General features: G+C 27.4%; 6 protein-coding genes across 6 annotated transcripts; 4 read left to right on the forward strand and 2 right to left on the reverse strand.

Moving 5' to 3' along the window:
- Positions 1-4,753: 4,753 nt before the first annotated feature.
- On the reverse strand, positions 4,754-11,963 carry Phum_PHUM491150 (protein ROP, putative; the record flags this gene model as incomplete). The annotated part of the gene is made up of 11 exons (XM_002430541.1): positions 4,754-4,815; positions 4,913-5,067; positions 5,177-5,364; positions 8,983-9,231; positions 9,317-9,524; positions 9,606-9,923; positions 10,021-10,169; positions 10,382-10,485; positions 11,108-11,263; positions 11,388-11,528; positions 11,936-11,963. The coding sequence occupies 11 exons, from the start codon at positions 11,961-11,963 to the stop codon at positions 4,754-4,756; spliced, it is 1,758 nt and encodes a 585-aa protein (XP_002430586.1).
- Phum_PHUM491160 (uncharacterized protein) lies at positions 5,575-8,832 on the forward strand (the record flags this gene model as incomplete). Its single annotated transcript, XM_002430540.1, has 1 exon — positions 5,575-8,832. The coding sequence occupies one exon, from the start codon at positions 5,575-5,577 to the stop codon at positions 8,830-8,832; it is 3,258 nt and encodes a 1,085-aa protein (XP_002430585.1).
- Positions 11,964-12,161: 198 nt separating the features above from the next.
- On the forward strand, positions 12,162-13,161 carry Phum_PHUM491170 (trafficking protein particle complex subunit, putative; the record flags this gene model as incomplete). The annotated part of the gene is made up of 2 exons (XM_002430542.1): positions 12,162-12,647; positions 13,063-13,161. 2 exons carry the CDS (start codon positions 12,162-12,164, stop codon positions 13,159-13,161), a joined length of 585 nt encoding a protein of 194 aa, XP_002430587.1.
- A 97-nt stretch (positions 13,162-13,258) lies between these two features.
- On the reverse strand, positions 13,259-13,691 carry Phum_PHUM491180 (NADH-Ubiquinone oxidoreductase B15 subunit; the record flags this gene model as incomplete). Its single annotated transcript, XM_002430543.1, has 2 exons — positions 13,259-13,474; positions 13,554-13,691. The coding sequence occupies 2 exons, from the start codon at positions 13,689-13,691 to the stop codon at positions 13,259-13,261; spliced, it is 354 nt and encodes a 117-aa protein (XP_002430588.1).
- Positions 13,692-14,411: 720 nt separating this feature from the next.
- On the forward strand, positions 14,412-14,808 carry Phum_PHUM491190 (uncharacterized protein; the record flags this gene model as incomplete). The annotated part of the gene is made up of 2 exons (XM_002430544.1): positions 14,412-14,559; positions 14,654-14,808. 2 exons carry the CDS (start codon positions 14,412-14,414, stop codon positions 14,806-14,808), a joined length of 303 nt encoding a protein of 100 aa, XP_002430589.1.
- A 1,372-nt stretch (positions 14,809-16,180) lies between these two features.
- Positions 16,181-16,865, forward strand: Phum_PHUM491200 (40S ribosomal protein S26, putative; the record flags this gene model as incomplete). Its single annotated transcript, XM_002430545.1, has 3 exons — positions 16,181-16,183; positions 16,378-16,555; positions 16,696-16,865. 3 exons carry the CDS (start codon positions 16,181-16,183, stop codon positions 16,863-16,865), a joined length of 351 nt encoding a protein of 116 aa, XP_002430590.1.
- Between the last annotated feature and the right edge of the window lie 719 nt (positions 16,866-17,584).

The following is a 17,584-nucleotide window of genomic DNA, read 5'->3' on the forward strand; positions in this document are numbered from 1 at the left end:
ATATAAATTTTGAAAAGGAGGGAAGGAGGGAGGGAGGGGAGAATTGAAAACGTTTACGGTGTGATACCTGAAATGGTATTAGGGCGGTCCTATTTAATATTGTTCCCCAATAGGTGGTGTAATAATTGGATTAAAAATGAAATTGAATGCAACGACCCTGAATGTGTGAAATTATTTATAAAAAAAAAAAAATAATAATTTCAAAAGTTGTATAAAATCGTCATTGATTATTCACAAACGAAATAAATATACAGGTATTGATTGAAATTGAATGAAAATCATAGCGTAAATGACAATCTCCCTAAAAACAAAATGTCTGCCACGTTACCTTTTTGTCAAAAGTGCGACATTTTTTCCTTGTCGCACATTTATCATCATATCCAACCGTCATATAGATATTTTGAAAAATGACATAATTATTATTCTCTTACATAATTAATTTAAAAAATCCATTAAAAAAAACGTTAAAAATTATGACGTCATCAACGACAGCACCAGGTTCATCATCAAGTTAAGTAATAATTCAAAATAATTTCTATATAACAATGAAAAAAAATGGCAAAGGTTTTATTATTATTATTATTGTTGTTGTGGGTATCAAAACTCAGTTAATAAGTATTCAAGGTTATTATTATTATTATTTTTTTTTTTCAATAATTAATAATTTAAAAATATGATAAAAAATAAGAAGAATAAGAAAAAAATATGGCGGAGGAGGAGAATAATTTTTTTCTCTTCTATCAGCATTTTTATGTAAGAATATTTATATTTAAAAAAAATAACAACGTCGAATAAAAAATTGCTAACTTGATATTATTATTATTATTATTATATAATTCGTTCTAAACTTTTTTTTTTTTTTTTATTATTAATAATTAAACTTTTTTTTGATCATTTCTTTTTAATTATGTCAGGTGTTTTCCCTCCCTCCCTTCCTATTTCTATGTAAATCTGGTTGTGGAAAAAAAAAAAAAATGAGACAAAAACTATTAATAAACGAATTCGTTTGTTCGTTTGTTTGTTTGTTTGTTTTCTTGTCGTTTCAATAATTTATTTCGATTAAAGAAGCAAAAATATAATTAAGCAAAATAAAATAAAAAAAATTTAACTTTGGCAATATTTTATTGCAAGCCAACATAATTATATAGTTTTACTTAAATAATCAACTTTGGCTTTATTTCAACAAATGATTTTAAGGTGCGTAGGTAGGTTTTAAATATTTTTTTTTTTGCGATATTACTAATAATATTTATTATAATAAAAATGACGAATCTCTAAAATAAAAGATAAAAGAAAAACATATTAAGGCGTTTAATAATAGTTTACTTTGAGAGCTTCATCATTTCATATAATAAATTATTATTGATTTTGTGTAAGAATTATGTTATCCCCACTTAAAATAATAATAATAATAATAATAATAAAGGGAAAAGTATTATTGTTATTAATTTCAATATCAAAAGAGTTTGTAGAATTGCGGAATAACTACAACAAATAAATAAATAAATAAATAAATAATAATAATAATAAAGAGCCTAAAAAGGTGATGAGAACAAAAATAAATGATAAGATTAGATTGCTTTGTGTGTAATGTGAACTTTGTAACATAAGATAAAGTAAAACAAACTACAGGAAATAAGAGAGTGGTAGTCGTTAAGTTGAGTCATAATTTTTATGCTTTGGATTAAGATTTAAACAAAAACAAAAACAAAAAAAACTCAAGTATGGAATTCACACATTGGAAATGCAACCATAGTTGTCAAGACAAATAATTAAACTAAAAACTTTTTTATAACAAACCAACTAAACAACCAAACAACCAAGACATCATCAAAGGTGTAAAGAAAGAAGTTGAAATTTCATACATACATAGAGAGAGAGAGAGAAAGAGAGATGTGTGTACACATTTTTTTAAATTGATTTTTTTGTTCTTTTTCACAAGTACAAGGAGTAAGGAGTAAGCCTGGGGTCAAAGAAAAGCCCTTGGCATTGAATAAATGAATAAATAATAAATCAAAAAAAAAATGAATGTACACAAAGAATAGCAAAAAAAAAAAAAAGATTTTTTTTTTTTTTTGTCAGTTTGAGAAAAGAAACCTGAATCATTGAAGAAGAATTCTTATTATTATTATTATTATTATTAATGCTTGACAAAGAAAACAACGTTTTACCTGTTTGTTTGAATTATTAAATGAACCCATTCCTCGTGTTTTTATATATAATAACCTTGATTATTTTAAAAGTAATCAATAAATGTTTTCCTCCTTGCCAGACATTCTGACTCCGTTTGGTTTAAGGGCGCTTTCTTTTTTTTTTTTTACCATTGAATATACTCGCCCTGCAAACAATTATTCATTCCAACAATGTTATTAAATTTGATTTTTATCATTTTTTCCTTTCAATCCCCCGTTCAAAATACATATTGAATTATAATTAGTTTTTTTAAAATAATAATAATAAGAAAATTATTATCGGAATTTTATTCACCTGTTTTCCTAACGTTTTCCTCCCTTTTTTTCGATTTTGTTTCGTGTTTTCCCTAAAAAAAAAAAAAAAAAAAAAAAATTACATTAATGCGTCTTACATATTTTTTTTAATTACGTGGGGTAAATATTTAATTAAGAATAATAGGCAAAACAATGATATATAATAATAATAATAACAACGTACTTATAAAATCCATTCATTATTTACGTATAAAAATAATAAATTATCGATAATGTCATTTTTATCCCATTAAAAACGTAAGCAACGTTTATTTTATACGTTTCGTTTGACATGGCGGACATTTTGTTTTTTTGCAGCAGTCGTTTCCCCGGTAACGTAATTATTTCAAAGTTGGCAACACTTTTGAAAAATTTGTTTTCGCGTGATAATGGCGCATCTGTTAAATTTATCGTTAAATAATTATTTTATTTTTATTTAAAAAACAAAAGCAAATATAAATAAATAAATAATTTTAAAGTAATATTTTTAATATTTGACGGTTAAACAATTTAAATTTGTGTTTTTTTTTTTTTTACGTGTGCGCGCAGTTATGTAAATTTAATAATAAAACGTTAAAAAAGGGTCACATAAATTATTTATTTATTTATTTATATTGAATGCAACAAAAATGTATTTATTAATTTATTATATAAGTTATTATATAATGTTTAAAACATTTCTAAAATACAATCATCTAATAAAACTAAATTAAGTGATAAAAACTTTTATTATTATTAATATTAATAATATTATAGTAATATTTATGTAAAATTTCTCTATAACAATTTAAACATTATTATTATTATTATTGTTATTAACTAAATCATTTATTAAAATTAAATAAAATTAATATATATTATATATGCAAATATGAATGTAAACTATGCATTTTGATAATAATAATAATAATAAAATTATTCTGATGTAAAATAATTATAATAAATAAATAAATCAATAAAGAAAAATTATTTTTAAATTTACTTTAATCATATCTATATATATTTTGTTATACTTTTTAACTTTCATAACTATGAAATTATTATTAATAAATAACTATTATTATTATTATTTAATTTTTTTTTAAAATAACAGTTAATAATTTTCAATTGTAAGAAATAAAAAAATATATGTATAAATATAAATGATTAATTAATTAATTATTACCTACAATATATATATTTATTAAAGCAAACCTTTTTTTTTTTTTTTTAATAAATTTTATTGCTTTTTTTCCTGTACGATTCGCATAAATAAATAAATAAATAAAAAATAAATAAATACGACGCGTGTTATAAAAATAATAATAATAATAATAAAATAAGCCAATCAATTTTTTTAAATAGGTAATTTATTTATTTATTTATTTATTATCTCTAATACGTTAGAAAGAAAATTAAATTTAATTACTTTTTTTAAATAAATATAAAATTAAAATTAAATCAGGTACATAATATGAAATTAATAATAATAATAATAATAATAATAATAATAATAATAATAATAATAATAATAATAATAAACGTCTATTTATGTATGCACGGTTACATATAAAATTTTATTGCGATCGATTAATATTTTCGAATAAATGCAATAGGCAATTTCCCCCCCCCTCCTCCTCCCCCCATAAAATAAAATAATAATAATCATGATAAATAAAGATTATGACAAAGAGAGAGAGAGAGAGAGAGAGAGAGAGAAACAAAATTAAATATCCTTCGTGTACATTATTATCTAACAATAAATAAATAATTCTCTTTTTTTTTTGAATAAAAATTATTATTATTATTATTTTTTAAATAAATAATACATATATTTATTTAATACGTAAAATATTATCATTATATTTTATTAAAATCAATTTTTTAATAACTTAATAACAACGTGAATAATAATAATAAAAAAAAAAAATTATAGGAATGAATTTACTTTTTTTCTACCCCGTAAGCTAAGCTTGTAAATGCCGCGCCCGCGAAAATTCTTTTCCCCCCTCCCTTTTTCAGGCTAAATACCTACGGAAGATATAATATAATATAAGCTAATAATATTATTATATGAATTTAATATAACAAGACTCACCGGGAGTCTATTAAAAATAAACAAAGCAATTAATTCCTAACGTAATAATAATAATATTGTTAATAGTAATAATATTGATAATAATTGACACGCAATTAAAATGCGTTAAAATGAATAAAATAATTTATATAAATATATATATATATATAATTAACAATAACGCGGTTTAAAAAAAAAAAAAAAAAGAATTTTACGAACTCAAATTGCATAGATTGCTCAAAAAATCTTCCGGTGTCATTATGTGTGATGAACCTGGAGACAAATAAATAAAACGCATCGTTTAATTATCATCATCATTATCCTGTTGTAACAATCCTGGAGGATCTTACAAAGGAAAATTTTCCCTTACCTATAATAACTTCCCAATTTTTCACGGCGTTTGTTACTTCGTAAGCGCAACGAATTTCGGAAAAACAAACGCCTCCGATTATGAAAACAATCAAACGTGGTACGTTTTTCACCGTTTGTTGGGCTTTGTCCTTATGCCAATGACCGTAGCGGACGCTGGAAAAAAAAAAACGAAAAAAAAAATGAAAATTTGGACAATTCGAACGGACGATGAATGAATCGCATACCCAGGTTTTTTTTGTTTGTTTGTTTGTTTGTTTGTTACCTTGTAGGTGCGTGATATCCGGATGACGTGGCTCTTCCGCTCAAAAATGGAAAATGTTTAACGTCGAGTTTATCTTCGATGCATTCTTCCATTATGTCTTTAACGACTGGAGTCCATCTCGACATCTGATACGTTTGTTCCGTTATCCTTTCTTTTCTCGGCACTTGATATATTTTTTTCCTGTTTCCCTGAAACAAACAGACGTCAAATAAAATAACTCGAGAGGGAGAGAGAGAGAGAGAGGGGGGGGAGGCAGAGAGAGAGAGAGAGAGAAATAAAAAAAAAAAAAAAAAATTTAACGTATCCATAGTGACGAGAACAAAACGTCGACGACAACGATTTTTTCAATTCAAACCTTTTTTCTTTTTTTTTTTTCTTTTTTTTTCTTTCTTAAAAAAATGAACGATACAAATGACGGAGATGTAAAATTAAAACGAAGGTCGACGGGTCAGGGAAAAAGTCATTCGAAAAATGATATCGAGAACGAGGATGAGAAAAATAATTTTCAGGTAAAGCAAAAACATAAAACAAATTTCGACGACTCTCTAACCGTTTTAAATTCGGATGATCGTCACGAGAAAGACAAGGAAACGTACGACAATTTGGAAGATCCGAGAGGGGGAGGGGATTTGTTTTTGACCGAACAAAACGATTCGCGTAAACATTACTACGACGTGGAAGAAGAAGAAGAGGAGAGAGAAGAAGATGCCGTTACGTCCGAGACTTTATCGTCGAACGAAAGCGTGTCGAGCATTCTATCCAAACTCTATCCGTTCACGATAAAATGGACGTTCGGCACGAAATCCACCGTCGACATAGTCAATTTGACGACTAAAAACGGCGGAGAAGTTTTTTTCGTCGCCTCGCATTTCGGCGTCATTTACGACTACATACGAGACAAAATCGAATTCCTTCCCGGTCACAATTTTCCAATCAAAACGATCGCGTCGGATTATTCGGGTCGTTGGCTCGTGACGGCCGACGCGGGACCCGACAACGTCATCATTATTTGGGACCATAAGAAAAAAGTACCCGCCTGGTGTTTGTACAACGTTTTCCCCGACGGAGTGAGTCAAGTCAGAATAAGTCGCGACGCTTTGTACCTGGCCGCCGTCAATTGCATTTATAATTATACGTTGAAATTTTGGAAATGGACTCTGGGCTACTACGAACCCGATGCAACGCTCGAACTGAATCCCGGCTTCGGTCGAGCCACTCATTTGAACTTTAACCAACTTCAAACGAATCAATTGGCCGTCACGTTGAGAAACGGAATCGTGTTTTGCGAATGGGATACGTCCGTGGATGAATTGAAAACTTTTTTCCCCGTACTCGAATCTCACACGCAAAAAAAATTGGGCATTTTCAGGAGAACAATGTTTTTGGACGATAATCACACGGCCGTGACGTCGACGAACACGGGATACATCGTCGTGTGGTGCGACGTCGTGTTCACCGAAGAAATAAAACCCGAAATCCCCGGCAGAATCGAAAAACAATTTTTAAAAGCGGTTAGAATTCACAAGAGCGGAATAACGAACCTTAAAATTTGCGATAATTCCATCGTGACGAGTTCCGAAAAGGGCGTCATTCTTTTTCACGATCAATTATTTCGTTTGATGTACGTTTTACCCAAATTGAACGTGGACCCCATCGCGTCCTTCAGTTTCAACAAAGTCGACAATCAAACGGATATTTTTATGAAAGTCAAAAGTCCGAAAAAATTAAATTCCTTAATTGAAAATTACGTCGATGCCAATTTGGAAGAAGACAACGGTCTCCACGAGAATAATGACAGCATTGAAAAACAATACAGCGACAGCCTACTCGAAAAAGCTAAAAAAATCATCAATCCCGAATACCTTTCCAAAATCACACCCCTCCAAGATTTCAAGGACAAAGCGAAGAAAACCCCTTCCGATTGCACGATGGAGAGAAGACCCTTCGTCGTGAGAGATTTGATTTTCATGACGAAAAATGGACGGCTCGGTTATCTGAGTCATCAGAGGAAAAAAATTAAATATTTTTTTTACAACATCGAGGCTTCCGTGGCATGTTTAGCTTGTAGCCCCCATAAAAGTCATTTGATTGCGAGTTATTTATCCGGACCCATAATCATGTATAATTACATCAGTAAAAGAATTTTGGTTTCGACTAAAATCCCTGGTTTTAAAATATCCAGTTTGAAATATTCAAGCGATGGCACCATGCTTTTGGCTGGTACGGAAAATGGCATGATCCTAGAACTCGATCCCCTTTTACTCGAAGTCAAATTAACGTTAAACTGCGGAAAAGATCCCATTAAGAAAATAACGATTTCGTCTATGAACGATTTGGTCGCATCCTACGACACGGAATCCATAGTTTATTTACACACGCAAACGAAAGCGCAAAAAAAGAAAAAGTGGATATGTTTGGGAAAATACAGGTCGCATTATAAAAAGATAAATGATATCATGTTTGAAAAAACTCCCCACGAATCCGGGTATCCTCGGTTCTACACGATCGGAGAAGATAGAATGTTGGTTGAATACGCCATTAATAATTCGGACGTGAATAAATTATCATTGTCTCAAATACACAGAATCGAACAAACGGCAACTCCCAAGTGCTTCACGTGGAATCCTAATTTCACAAACAATTTGGAATTTCTCATATCCAACAGCGAATACAAGTTGAAAGTCGTCGATACGGAGAGTCGAGAGTGTAAAAAAACGACTCTCGGTCCCACCGCGGACACGCCCATATTGCAAATGGAAGTGTTGCCCCATCATTTCGGAACCAATAGCTCTGCAAAAATGGTGTACGCGACGAACAAACACATAGGATTGATTCTTCTTCCCTCGACGGGTAATCCCTTCGAAAGCATGGGCATGGTAGCACATCCGGTTAAAATCATCGACTACGTATTGTCCCACGATTACAGATACGTATTTACCGCCGGTGAAAATGATCGTAGCGTTTTGATGTGGGAAATACATCCGAATTCGGTTGACGTTGCGAGTCAAATAGGAGGATTGGGTCTCGAACCTTTCGTATCCCTCATCGAAGGCGGTCCAAATAGTTTTTTCTTCCGAGAAGTTGAAGATTTTTTTTACTACGCTCAAATAATACATCAGGGCGAAGATCCCAACATCGATAGATCCGTATCGAAAACGCTAGCCTTGTGTGAAATACCGGATCTCTTTCGCACCCTTGGCTACTATCCAACGGATTACGAAATCGATAATTTAATTTACGAATTGAAACACATCAACTACAACGAAACGGGAGAACTCGCGTCGGAAATATCCTTCGAAGAATGCATAAAAGCTTTCTTAAATCACAAACCCGTGGAAGGCATTACTCTCAATCACATCAACCTTGCTCTAATTGCCATTGCTGACCTCAGCGATCCGAGTGATATATTGGTTGAACGGACCGAATTGTACAAAGCTTTGGAAGAAAGAGCGGAAGCCATGGATCACAAAGAAGTTTTAGGTTATTTGTGTATATTATTACTTCCAAAAGATGAAAACGCTCCCATTCCGGCAACTTTGGCACTAAACGATTTTGCCACAAACGTTTTGGGAATCGATCTAAGTATAACGGAAGAAAATGTACAACAAATTACACATGCTTTTGAAAATAAAAATGATTCAAACGAATCTGAGTAATGGGTTTTTTTCCAACCTCGTCGATAGAAACACATCGAAAAAAAAAAAAGTTCTCATAGAGTAAATAAATATAAATAAATAAAGCATTGAACGTTAAATCCATCCATGCTTATAACATTTAAAAGGATGTTAAAAAATAATTTAACTTACATCGACGACAATGTTAACACCCAAATTCGCCATGTTGATGATGGTTTGTTTTTCTTGAGGTAAAATTTGCGCATGTTGAATTAATTTCGTCAAATTTTCTTCGGATATACCATTTTTAGAGAGAATGTACAAAAGGATTATTCTCATTTTGTCATAATGCGTAACGCCTTGGTCCAATAAAATGGGAACGATGTTTCTCATGTGATCTTTTATCCGTTCGCCCTCAGCATCAGTTCCCATGGCGAGATCCTAAAAAATTATTACATCGAGTGGATTAATATTAATGGGTGGATACATCACCCACCTTTTAGCCATTTTAAATTCATTCACAAACCTGTTCGACTTTGCATAGTTTGTCGACGTATCCCTGATAAGCTTTCATACAATCTTCTGCCAAATGTAAATGCGTCGAATATTTGCTCAATTCTTTTTGATATTGTGGCATCCTTTTGATCATTTGCGATAAATCTTTCATTGACTGTTTATCACCCGCTGGCATTCTTTTCGAATCGATAAACTTTTTCAAGTTTTTTGTGACGTTCCTAAAAAGAAAATTAAAAAAATCAATATGATATCCAGACGAGTAAAACGCTTTTTTTTTAAGTTTATTAATAAACATTTACTGAGAAACAACAGCAATGTGTTGATGTCGTAGTTCAACCCATAACTCATCATTTTCATCCAACAAAACTTCTTTTTCCGGTGCACCAGCCGAAGCCTCATACTTGTAAACATCATTATCTATCGGAAGTAAATCGTAAGCCATTGCTTGAAGGGTAAGTTCGTGAAGAAGTGGTGAAACGCAATCGAAACCTCTGTCGAGTATAAGCAACTGAGATCTGGCTTTTTCCGGACTTTCTCCCATTGTGGGCTCATCTGCTTTATAAGCATCTAATTTTTGTTGAATAAGCTGAGCTAATTCAACATTTTTATCGTAATCACTGTAACACAAAAAATAAATAATAATTTAAACATTTAATTTTCCATAATAAGACGAATTTAACAAATTTTAATAATTTTATAAGGAAAAATACTTACAAACGATACCGAACGGATGGATATTCACCAAGTGTAGCACATAAGGTTGCTATTTGTTCGGCTATTCTTTCCATATTTGCAATCCGTGATTTTGCAAATGAAGGGTTGTAAAAACATTGAAACGTTTCAGGTGAATCAAGTGAAAAAACCTGTTTTGACCATAAAAAAAAAAAAAAAAAAAAAATTAGAAAATATAAAATATTTTTTTTATCGATACAAATCATAAAAATAAAAATTCATTTCAACAAACTGTTTACTGTAATCACCAAAAATTGAAATAGAATTTTTTATTTGTTTAAAAAATAAAAATTCATTTAAAAAAAAAAAATATTTACACAAAACCAAAATAATATTTAATTACCTGACTTTCATAGGGCAAAAAAGCAATGTTGATCTCTTTTAATGTTTTTATCTTTTTTGCCGCACATGATTTGCAGAGTTCATTAAAAAGCTCCTCCGGGCAAACTAACAAAACAATTATCGCATGTCATTAGTCAAACAACAAACCCACAAAGCACCATTTTAGTTTTTTAGTAAGCATTTTTTTTTAATAGGTTAGTGTAACATTAAAAATTTGCTCTGATTATTTGCTAACACTAGTAATAATAAGAAACAAAAAAACCAGACATTTTATGAAATCGGCAACAAGTTTCATTCCCTCATACTTCCAAAAATAAAACAAAAAGAATTTTATTTTTAGTTTTTAAACCCCTTTTTTAATAAGCGGGAAAAAAATTTAATAAAAATTAGTAGGATGTTATTTATTGCGACAAGCAAAAATATTTTTTCGTTTAAAACTCTGGCTAGTACCTGTTCTTCGAATGGAATAAAGGCAATATTAATTTCTTTTAAAGTTTTTATAAATTTTGCTACTCTGGCATGAGAAATTTCCTTAAATAATTCATCATTACAAGCTGAAAACAAATTTATATAACAAAAAAATTCATCAATAAAATAAAAACTGAAAATTTTTTCTCTTAATTAACATAATTAAAAAAGAATGTATAAAGTAAAACTAAAATAAAATTAAATAAAAAGTATTGTAATAATAATAATACTTTTGTTATAGAAACAGAAAATAGTTTACCTTCGGTGAAGTAAACATGAGCAGCTCTATACATAGACCTGTTTGGAGATGCAAAATCATTGATAAGAGAATGTACCGATTTTTCACAAGGTGTGATGAGATAAATAGCTTCCATTGTACTCAATGGTTCTCTCTTTTTATTGATGTCTTCCACCACTGGATAAATAAAAAATTTTAAGTCAATTATAAATTATTCATGTAAAATAAGACTTTTGATTTAAAAAAAAAAAAAATTATACATAAAGAAATATAAAAATTAAAAAAAGTAATAAAAACTTACATGTTATTCCTTCGGCTGATATCTCATGCATTTTACAGCAAGCTGATACCATTCTCATGGCTAATTGATCAACAACGAGAACCCTCCAATCTACCCCTTTTCCAGTTTTACTTTTGTTTTTTATGGCTTCATTCATTATTTCTGTAACATTAATAAAAATGAATTATTATTTTATTGAAAATGTAAATTTTTAAAATCTAATTTCTAAATGGGCGTGAAATGACATAAGCACCAATAATAATAATGTTTGAATCAAAATGGTATTAATAAGTCGTTTATTTTCGTTAAATTAACATTTTATTATTAAATATGTACGTTATAAAAAATTTGAATACGTTAATAAATGAAATTAAATGATAATTTTTCATCAAAAATTTTAAAAAGGCAAGTTTAACAAAAAATTTTAATTTAAAGATATGCAGGTAATCTTGTGTAATGAAATAGGCGAATATTGAGATTGAATATCAAGTGGATTTTTTTAGAAAAGAAGTTATTTTTTAATGAATAATAATTACTCTTTCTTTAATTAATAAAATTATAAAACTTACTTTGCCCAACCATCGCTTTTAAAGCCATTTTTTCCGAATTACTGGTTACGCAGACGAATTATCGAAAAATCAATATACCACAGACACTGAAAAAATGGCGCCAGATCAATATTTCACTGCCCACTATATTACATTTCTATATATTACTAATATTATTATTAAATTGCGATGCGAAACTATATTTTTTAATTTTAACTTTACCGTAAAATAAATTATTTTTATTACAATGAATTTAAACAGTGGAATTACAATATCTATTGTCAAATCGAAAACTAGTATATTGGATAGAAATTTAAGCAAAGGCAAAGGTGAAGTCAGTCTCAGCTGTTTTGCTTTATTATTTTCTGAAGTTGTACAGTATTGTCAAAATAGAGTATTCACCGTACCAGAACTTCAAAATAAATTGTCTGAAATTGGATATGATATCGGGACAAAATTTATCGATATACTTATGGTTCGCGAAAAAAATTACAAAAGAGAAATTAAATTGTTAAATATATTACTATTTATTAAATCTACATTGTGGAAAAATCTTTTCGGATATGAAGCTGATAAGTTAGAATTGGCAAATGATGATGACAAAGTGTATTATATTATTGAAAAAGAACCTTTGGTAAATAAATTTATATCAGTGCCTAAAGATAAAGGGAGTCTCAACTGTGCTGTTTTTACAGCTGGTATCATTGAAGCGGTTTTATGTGGAAGTGGATTCGTAAGTACTTTGTTTAATGTAACAAATAACAATAACCGCTTCCAATGTCATTATTATTTTTTATTTACATAATTCAAAATTGTATTAAGACTTTAAAGGCAAACAATACATATTTAATTAAATAAATTTTTCTATTGAAAATATTTACCAATGAATACATGACAGATTTTTAATCGATAAATGTATATTTAGTTTTTATTTTTCAATATTTTATTTTCAAAATTATTTCAAGGCTTTAAAATTTTTTTTTGTTTTTTAAACATCTATTCTTTAAGTAAAACTTAAAGAATCGAAGGTCAAATTAAAACGGTCAATGAAATAAAAATACATACAATATTTTACAATATTTTATTGATATAAATATCCTCTACTATTAATATATATATATATATATTTTAAAAAATTTTACTTTCAGCCGGCAAAAGTAACAGGACACTGGCACAAAGGAACTACCTACATGATTAAATTTGATGAACAAGTTGTGGCTAGAGAGAAGCAATTAGATGAAAGATAAAAATTAGTGTAAAACTTAAATTGAATTTATTTTTAATGTGAACTATTGTATAACATACTAACTATGCATCTTACTCAATATATTTATATGTATATCATTATTTAACTAATTTAAGTGGTTCATCCTTATATGCTCTAACACCAGACCTCAATTGTTGATCAATATCTCTTCTACGTTTGCATATGTATAATGCTAATAAAACCACGGGACTGACAAAACAAGCCACGGGTATAAAGACTCCTTTAAAAGATGGACGATAATATTCATAAGCATAAGCATGTGCTGCATTTTGACGAAACATTATCGGATCAAACTAAAATCAATGAATCAAATTAGAAAAACTTTAAATAATTTTAATAATAATAATAGTAAATGATAAATACTGAGCTTACAATAGCAACGTCGTTAATTGGTCTATAAGGGCTTTCAACTAATTTTCTATAATATGCCTTTGCTTCATCTCGCATTGCTTTTTTTTTCTCATAAAGTTTCCTGACTTTTTCACTAACATCGTATTGCCCATCGCCCATATTTCCCAATTTTAAAATAACCTATAAAATAAATGAAGTTATTAATTAAAATTACAATAAAATACAATTATTTTATATAGTAAAAAAAAAAAAAAATTAATAAATAAAAACATAAAATAATAAATTTACCAAGATCTTTACAGAATTATGGGTAAGATAATAAAAGGCGGTGAATATATACTCTATGCTTTTTTTATTTTTTTCTTTCGTTATATCGTGAATTTTTGGCGCATTTCACTTTTAATTTTTATAAGTTAATAAATAATATTTTAAGTATTAAATTTCGTAATAAAAACATAAATAATGAATATTCTACATATTATTAATTTTAATTATATAAATAATTATAATTAGATAAAAAATTCAAAGTGAAATTAAACGAAATTATTTTTAAAAGATTTAATTTTAAATTATTATCAACACGTATGTAGTTAACTTTTAACTATTTATTATAAAAAGAGTTTAAATTAGTACGTTTTTTACATTCGAAAAACTTTTAAATTAATTAAATTAAAAAAAAAATAAGTGAAAAATACTTTAATAAATACTAGATACTTTACAACAACAACAAAAAAATTCCACACTTGTAATTTTATAATTTGAAAAAATACGAAGGTTTTCCCTTTGAAAGATAATTAAAATGTAAAATAAAAACATAAATAAAAAAAATATAATTTTTTTGTTAAATTTAATTGTAATTAATTTAAATTCCTGTTTTCAATGGATCAAATATCTTGTATTTTAGGACATCCTGAAGGTTCTGTGAAACCTGAAGTACTTCTTGCATATGCAGTTGTAGCATTATCCGTATCAATATTCGTTAATTGGGCATTAGCAGTACTACTATTTGCTCTTAAACCATTTACCTGTGCAGGTATTAAATAAAAAAAATTAATAAATAAAAGATGTTTAAATTAAATATACAAAAATGTTTTTTTTTTTTTTTTAAAATAAATTTACAGCTATATTGATGGCATTCATAAGACCAGATTTAGCTCGAAATTTCATGCAAGAAGATTATTTAAAACTTATTTTGGAAAAGGCAAATATATTTTTTTTTGGATTTGTGGATTTTGTTATACGATTGGGACAACAGTTTCATGATAAATTTCATTAATGTTTAATTATTTTGTGATACGAAATGAATATTTTATATTTGAACCAAAAAAAAAAAAAAATATGTTATGATATTGTGAAATGAAAAAATTATTTATAAACTGCTTAGGAAAATTTTTTAATTACAATATTACATTAATATTAAAAAAATTTTAAAAAGTATTTATTTATTTATTTATTTTTCTTCATAAAATAATCCTAAAATTATTTTTTAAAATTTAAATTTCATAAACTCGCCAAATAATAACAAGGACATTATTAAAATTAAAGAAACTTACTAGAAAATACTTTTTTTTAAAAAAAAACAAACTAAATCATTGCTAATCTAAAACTAAAATTAATTAATTGTTTTTATTAATTATTACTGTTGTGCATTTAAAAATAAAAACAATTAATGTATTTTTTTAAATGCATCATTTCTTCATTTTTAGATTCTGACACAAATTTATTTTGAATATTATTTATTTCTTCATTTATTGTTTTAAATAAATCCAAAGTTTCATGCTTTTGTTTGTTTCTAAGGTCTTCAAAAGCCTTTAAAAAAAAAAAATCAAAAAATTTTGAATTTTTACACTTAAATTTTTTTATTTTAAAAGAAATTATTTTACCTGAATAATATCTTTGTGCCATTCTGTAAGTTGTCTCATCCATTCCTTTCTAATCAAAGCTGTTTTTTGTATCATTTTAATTTGTTGTTCTAATATTTGAATAATTCTATTCTCTTGTTGTTTTAACTTTTTAATATCGTTTTCGATATTTTGAAATTGTTTTTTTATATCTTTTCCAGCTTGATTTTTAAAATTTATAATTTCAAAATCATGTTTTTTCAACATTTCAATTATTTTATCTTGATGTATGGATGCCATGGATTTTGTAAACAAATTAAAACGTTTTTTTTTTGAATTTAACAATTTGTAAAAATCACTTTTCATTACGTCAACCATATTTAACATTTCTTTATTTTTTCTTGAATTCTTTTCATCATTTTTTTTAGTTTTTTTTTCTTCATTTGACATGCAATATATTTCACTTTTTAATTTTTTTAATGGACTCCATAAATTTTGATCATCACCACTTAAATTATTATTAACATTTTTATTTTCTTTCTCTGGAAAGTGAGATGTTATGAGTTTATCTAAATCAATATTAAATGATTTATTTTTATACGAATCATTACGACGACTATTCATAATTGATAAAATAAATAATTTTAAAAATTGATTAGAAATGTTAGAAATATAAAAAATTAGAAATGTAAAAGGAAAACGCGGGTTTTTTTTTTATACAGAGAATTTTGTCGCACTTTTGCAAAAGAATCATCGAGTAAGTGAGATATAGTTTGGTTAAGAAATTCTCGTTACTGAGTCTTTAAAATGGTAAGGTTTTTACTTTTTTAGTTGAAATTTTAAAACAATTTTATGTAGATTATTTTGTTAGGTAACTTATATTAAATTAGTAATTGGTTAAATTTAGTATACATAATTAATTATGAAGTTATTATAATTAATCATTTATTCTGCCATGTGTCTTCTAATCTGCCATTTTGATTCCATTCGTTTCATTTTAATAGACGTGCAAAAGAAGAAACGGAGGACGATCTAAACATGGTCGCGGTCACGTAAATCCTGTTCGTTGTACCAATTGTGCTAGATGCGTTCCGAAAGACAAGGCCATAAAAAAATTTGTAATCAGAAATATTGTTGAAGCAGCAGCTGTACGGGATATAACGGAAGCTAGTGTATACCCATGTAAGTTTTTATATTGGTTTTTTTTTTTTTTTTTTGTACTTTTGTAAATATTTGGTGAAAATAAAGTTATTTAGATGTATTAAAAGGTTATTGTGCAATTGAGCAGCAAATAATTTGTAAATTTTTTTTTTTTTTTACAGCTTATCAACTTCCTAAAATCTATGCCAAGCTTCATTATTGTGTTTCTTGTGCTATTCACTCGAAAGTTGTGAGAAATAGATCTAAGGCAGACAGACGTCTCAGAGCACCACCTGCGAGAAATTTCCCAAGAGATGTTATGAGACAGGGTCAAAACCAACCAAGAAAATAAAATGTTAAAATTTTTTTAATATAATCTAGCTATTTTAAAAGCTTAAAATGAATGTTTTTTTTTTAATTTCTTCTTTTTCTTCATTGAAATTAAAATATTTTTAAGAACTGTTTTGTTATTATTATTGCAAATGGTTAAAAAGTAAAATATCTTGTTTTGAGTTGCATGTTTAAGTAACCATTAGTTACAAATATGGAAGCTTTAAAAATATGAAAAAGTAATTATTTAAAAAGAAAAGAACTACTGAGCTGGTTTATTTAAAAATATTAATTTGAAAATTCCCCAAAAAAATTAAGTTTTGATTCTTCTACAGTAATGTTTACTTTTACAAGTTCAATCGGTATTTTATATTTAGATTGCTTTTATTTTGTATTTACACTTAAAAGATTTAAATTTGTCTAAATTTTATTTAAAAGTTGTTGACTTATTTAAGACTGCAAATTGTTCCAGTAAAAAATATTGTCAATTTTATTTCTGCCTAATAAAAAATATTTTTTATTCATTTTAATATTTTGATTTGAAATTTCCTACTTGGAATATTTTTTATATCTTTCTCATATGCATACATTTTAATAAAATATGAAGGCTTTTCATTGAAAATTAAACATCGCGGAGGCTTTGATTTTTTTCAAAAGTATGAATTAATGTATCAATATTTTTTAACTTTACTTATTGCTAATAATTATAAACTTTACAAGTTGATTATTAATTAAATTAAT

The sequence above is a fragment of the Pediculus humanus genome, genomic scaffold (genome assembly GCF_000006295.1).
Source record: "Pediculus humanus corporis 1103172108260 genomic scaffold, whole genome shotgun sequence".
NCBI classification, from domain to species: domain Eukaryota; kingdom Metazoa; phylum Arthropoda; class Insecta; order Psocodea; family Pediculidae; genus Pediculus; species Pediculus humanus.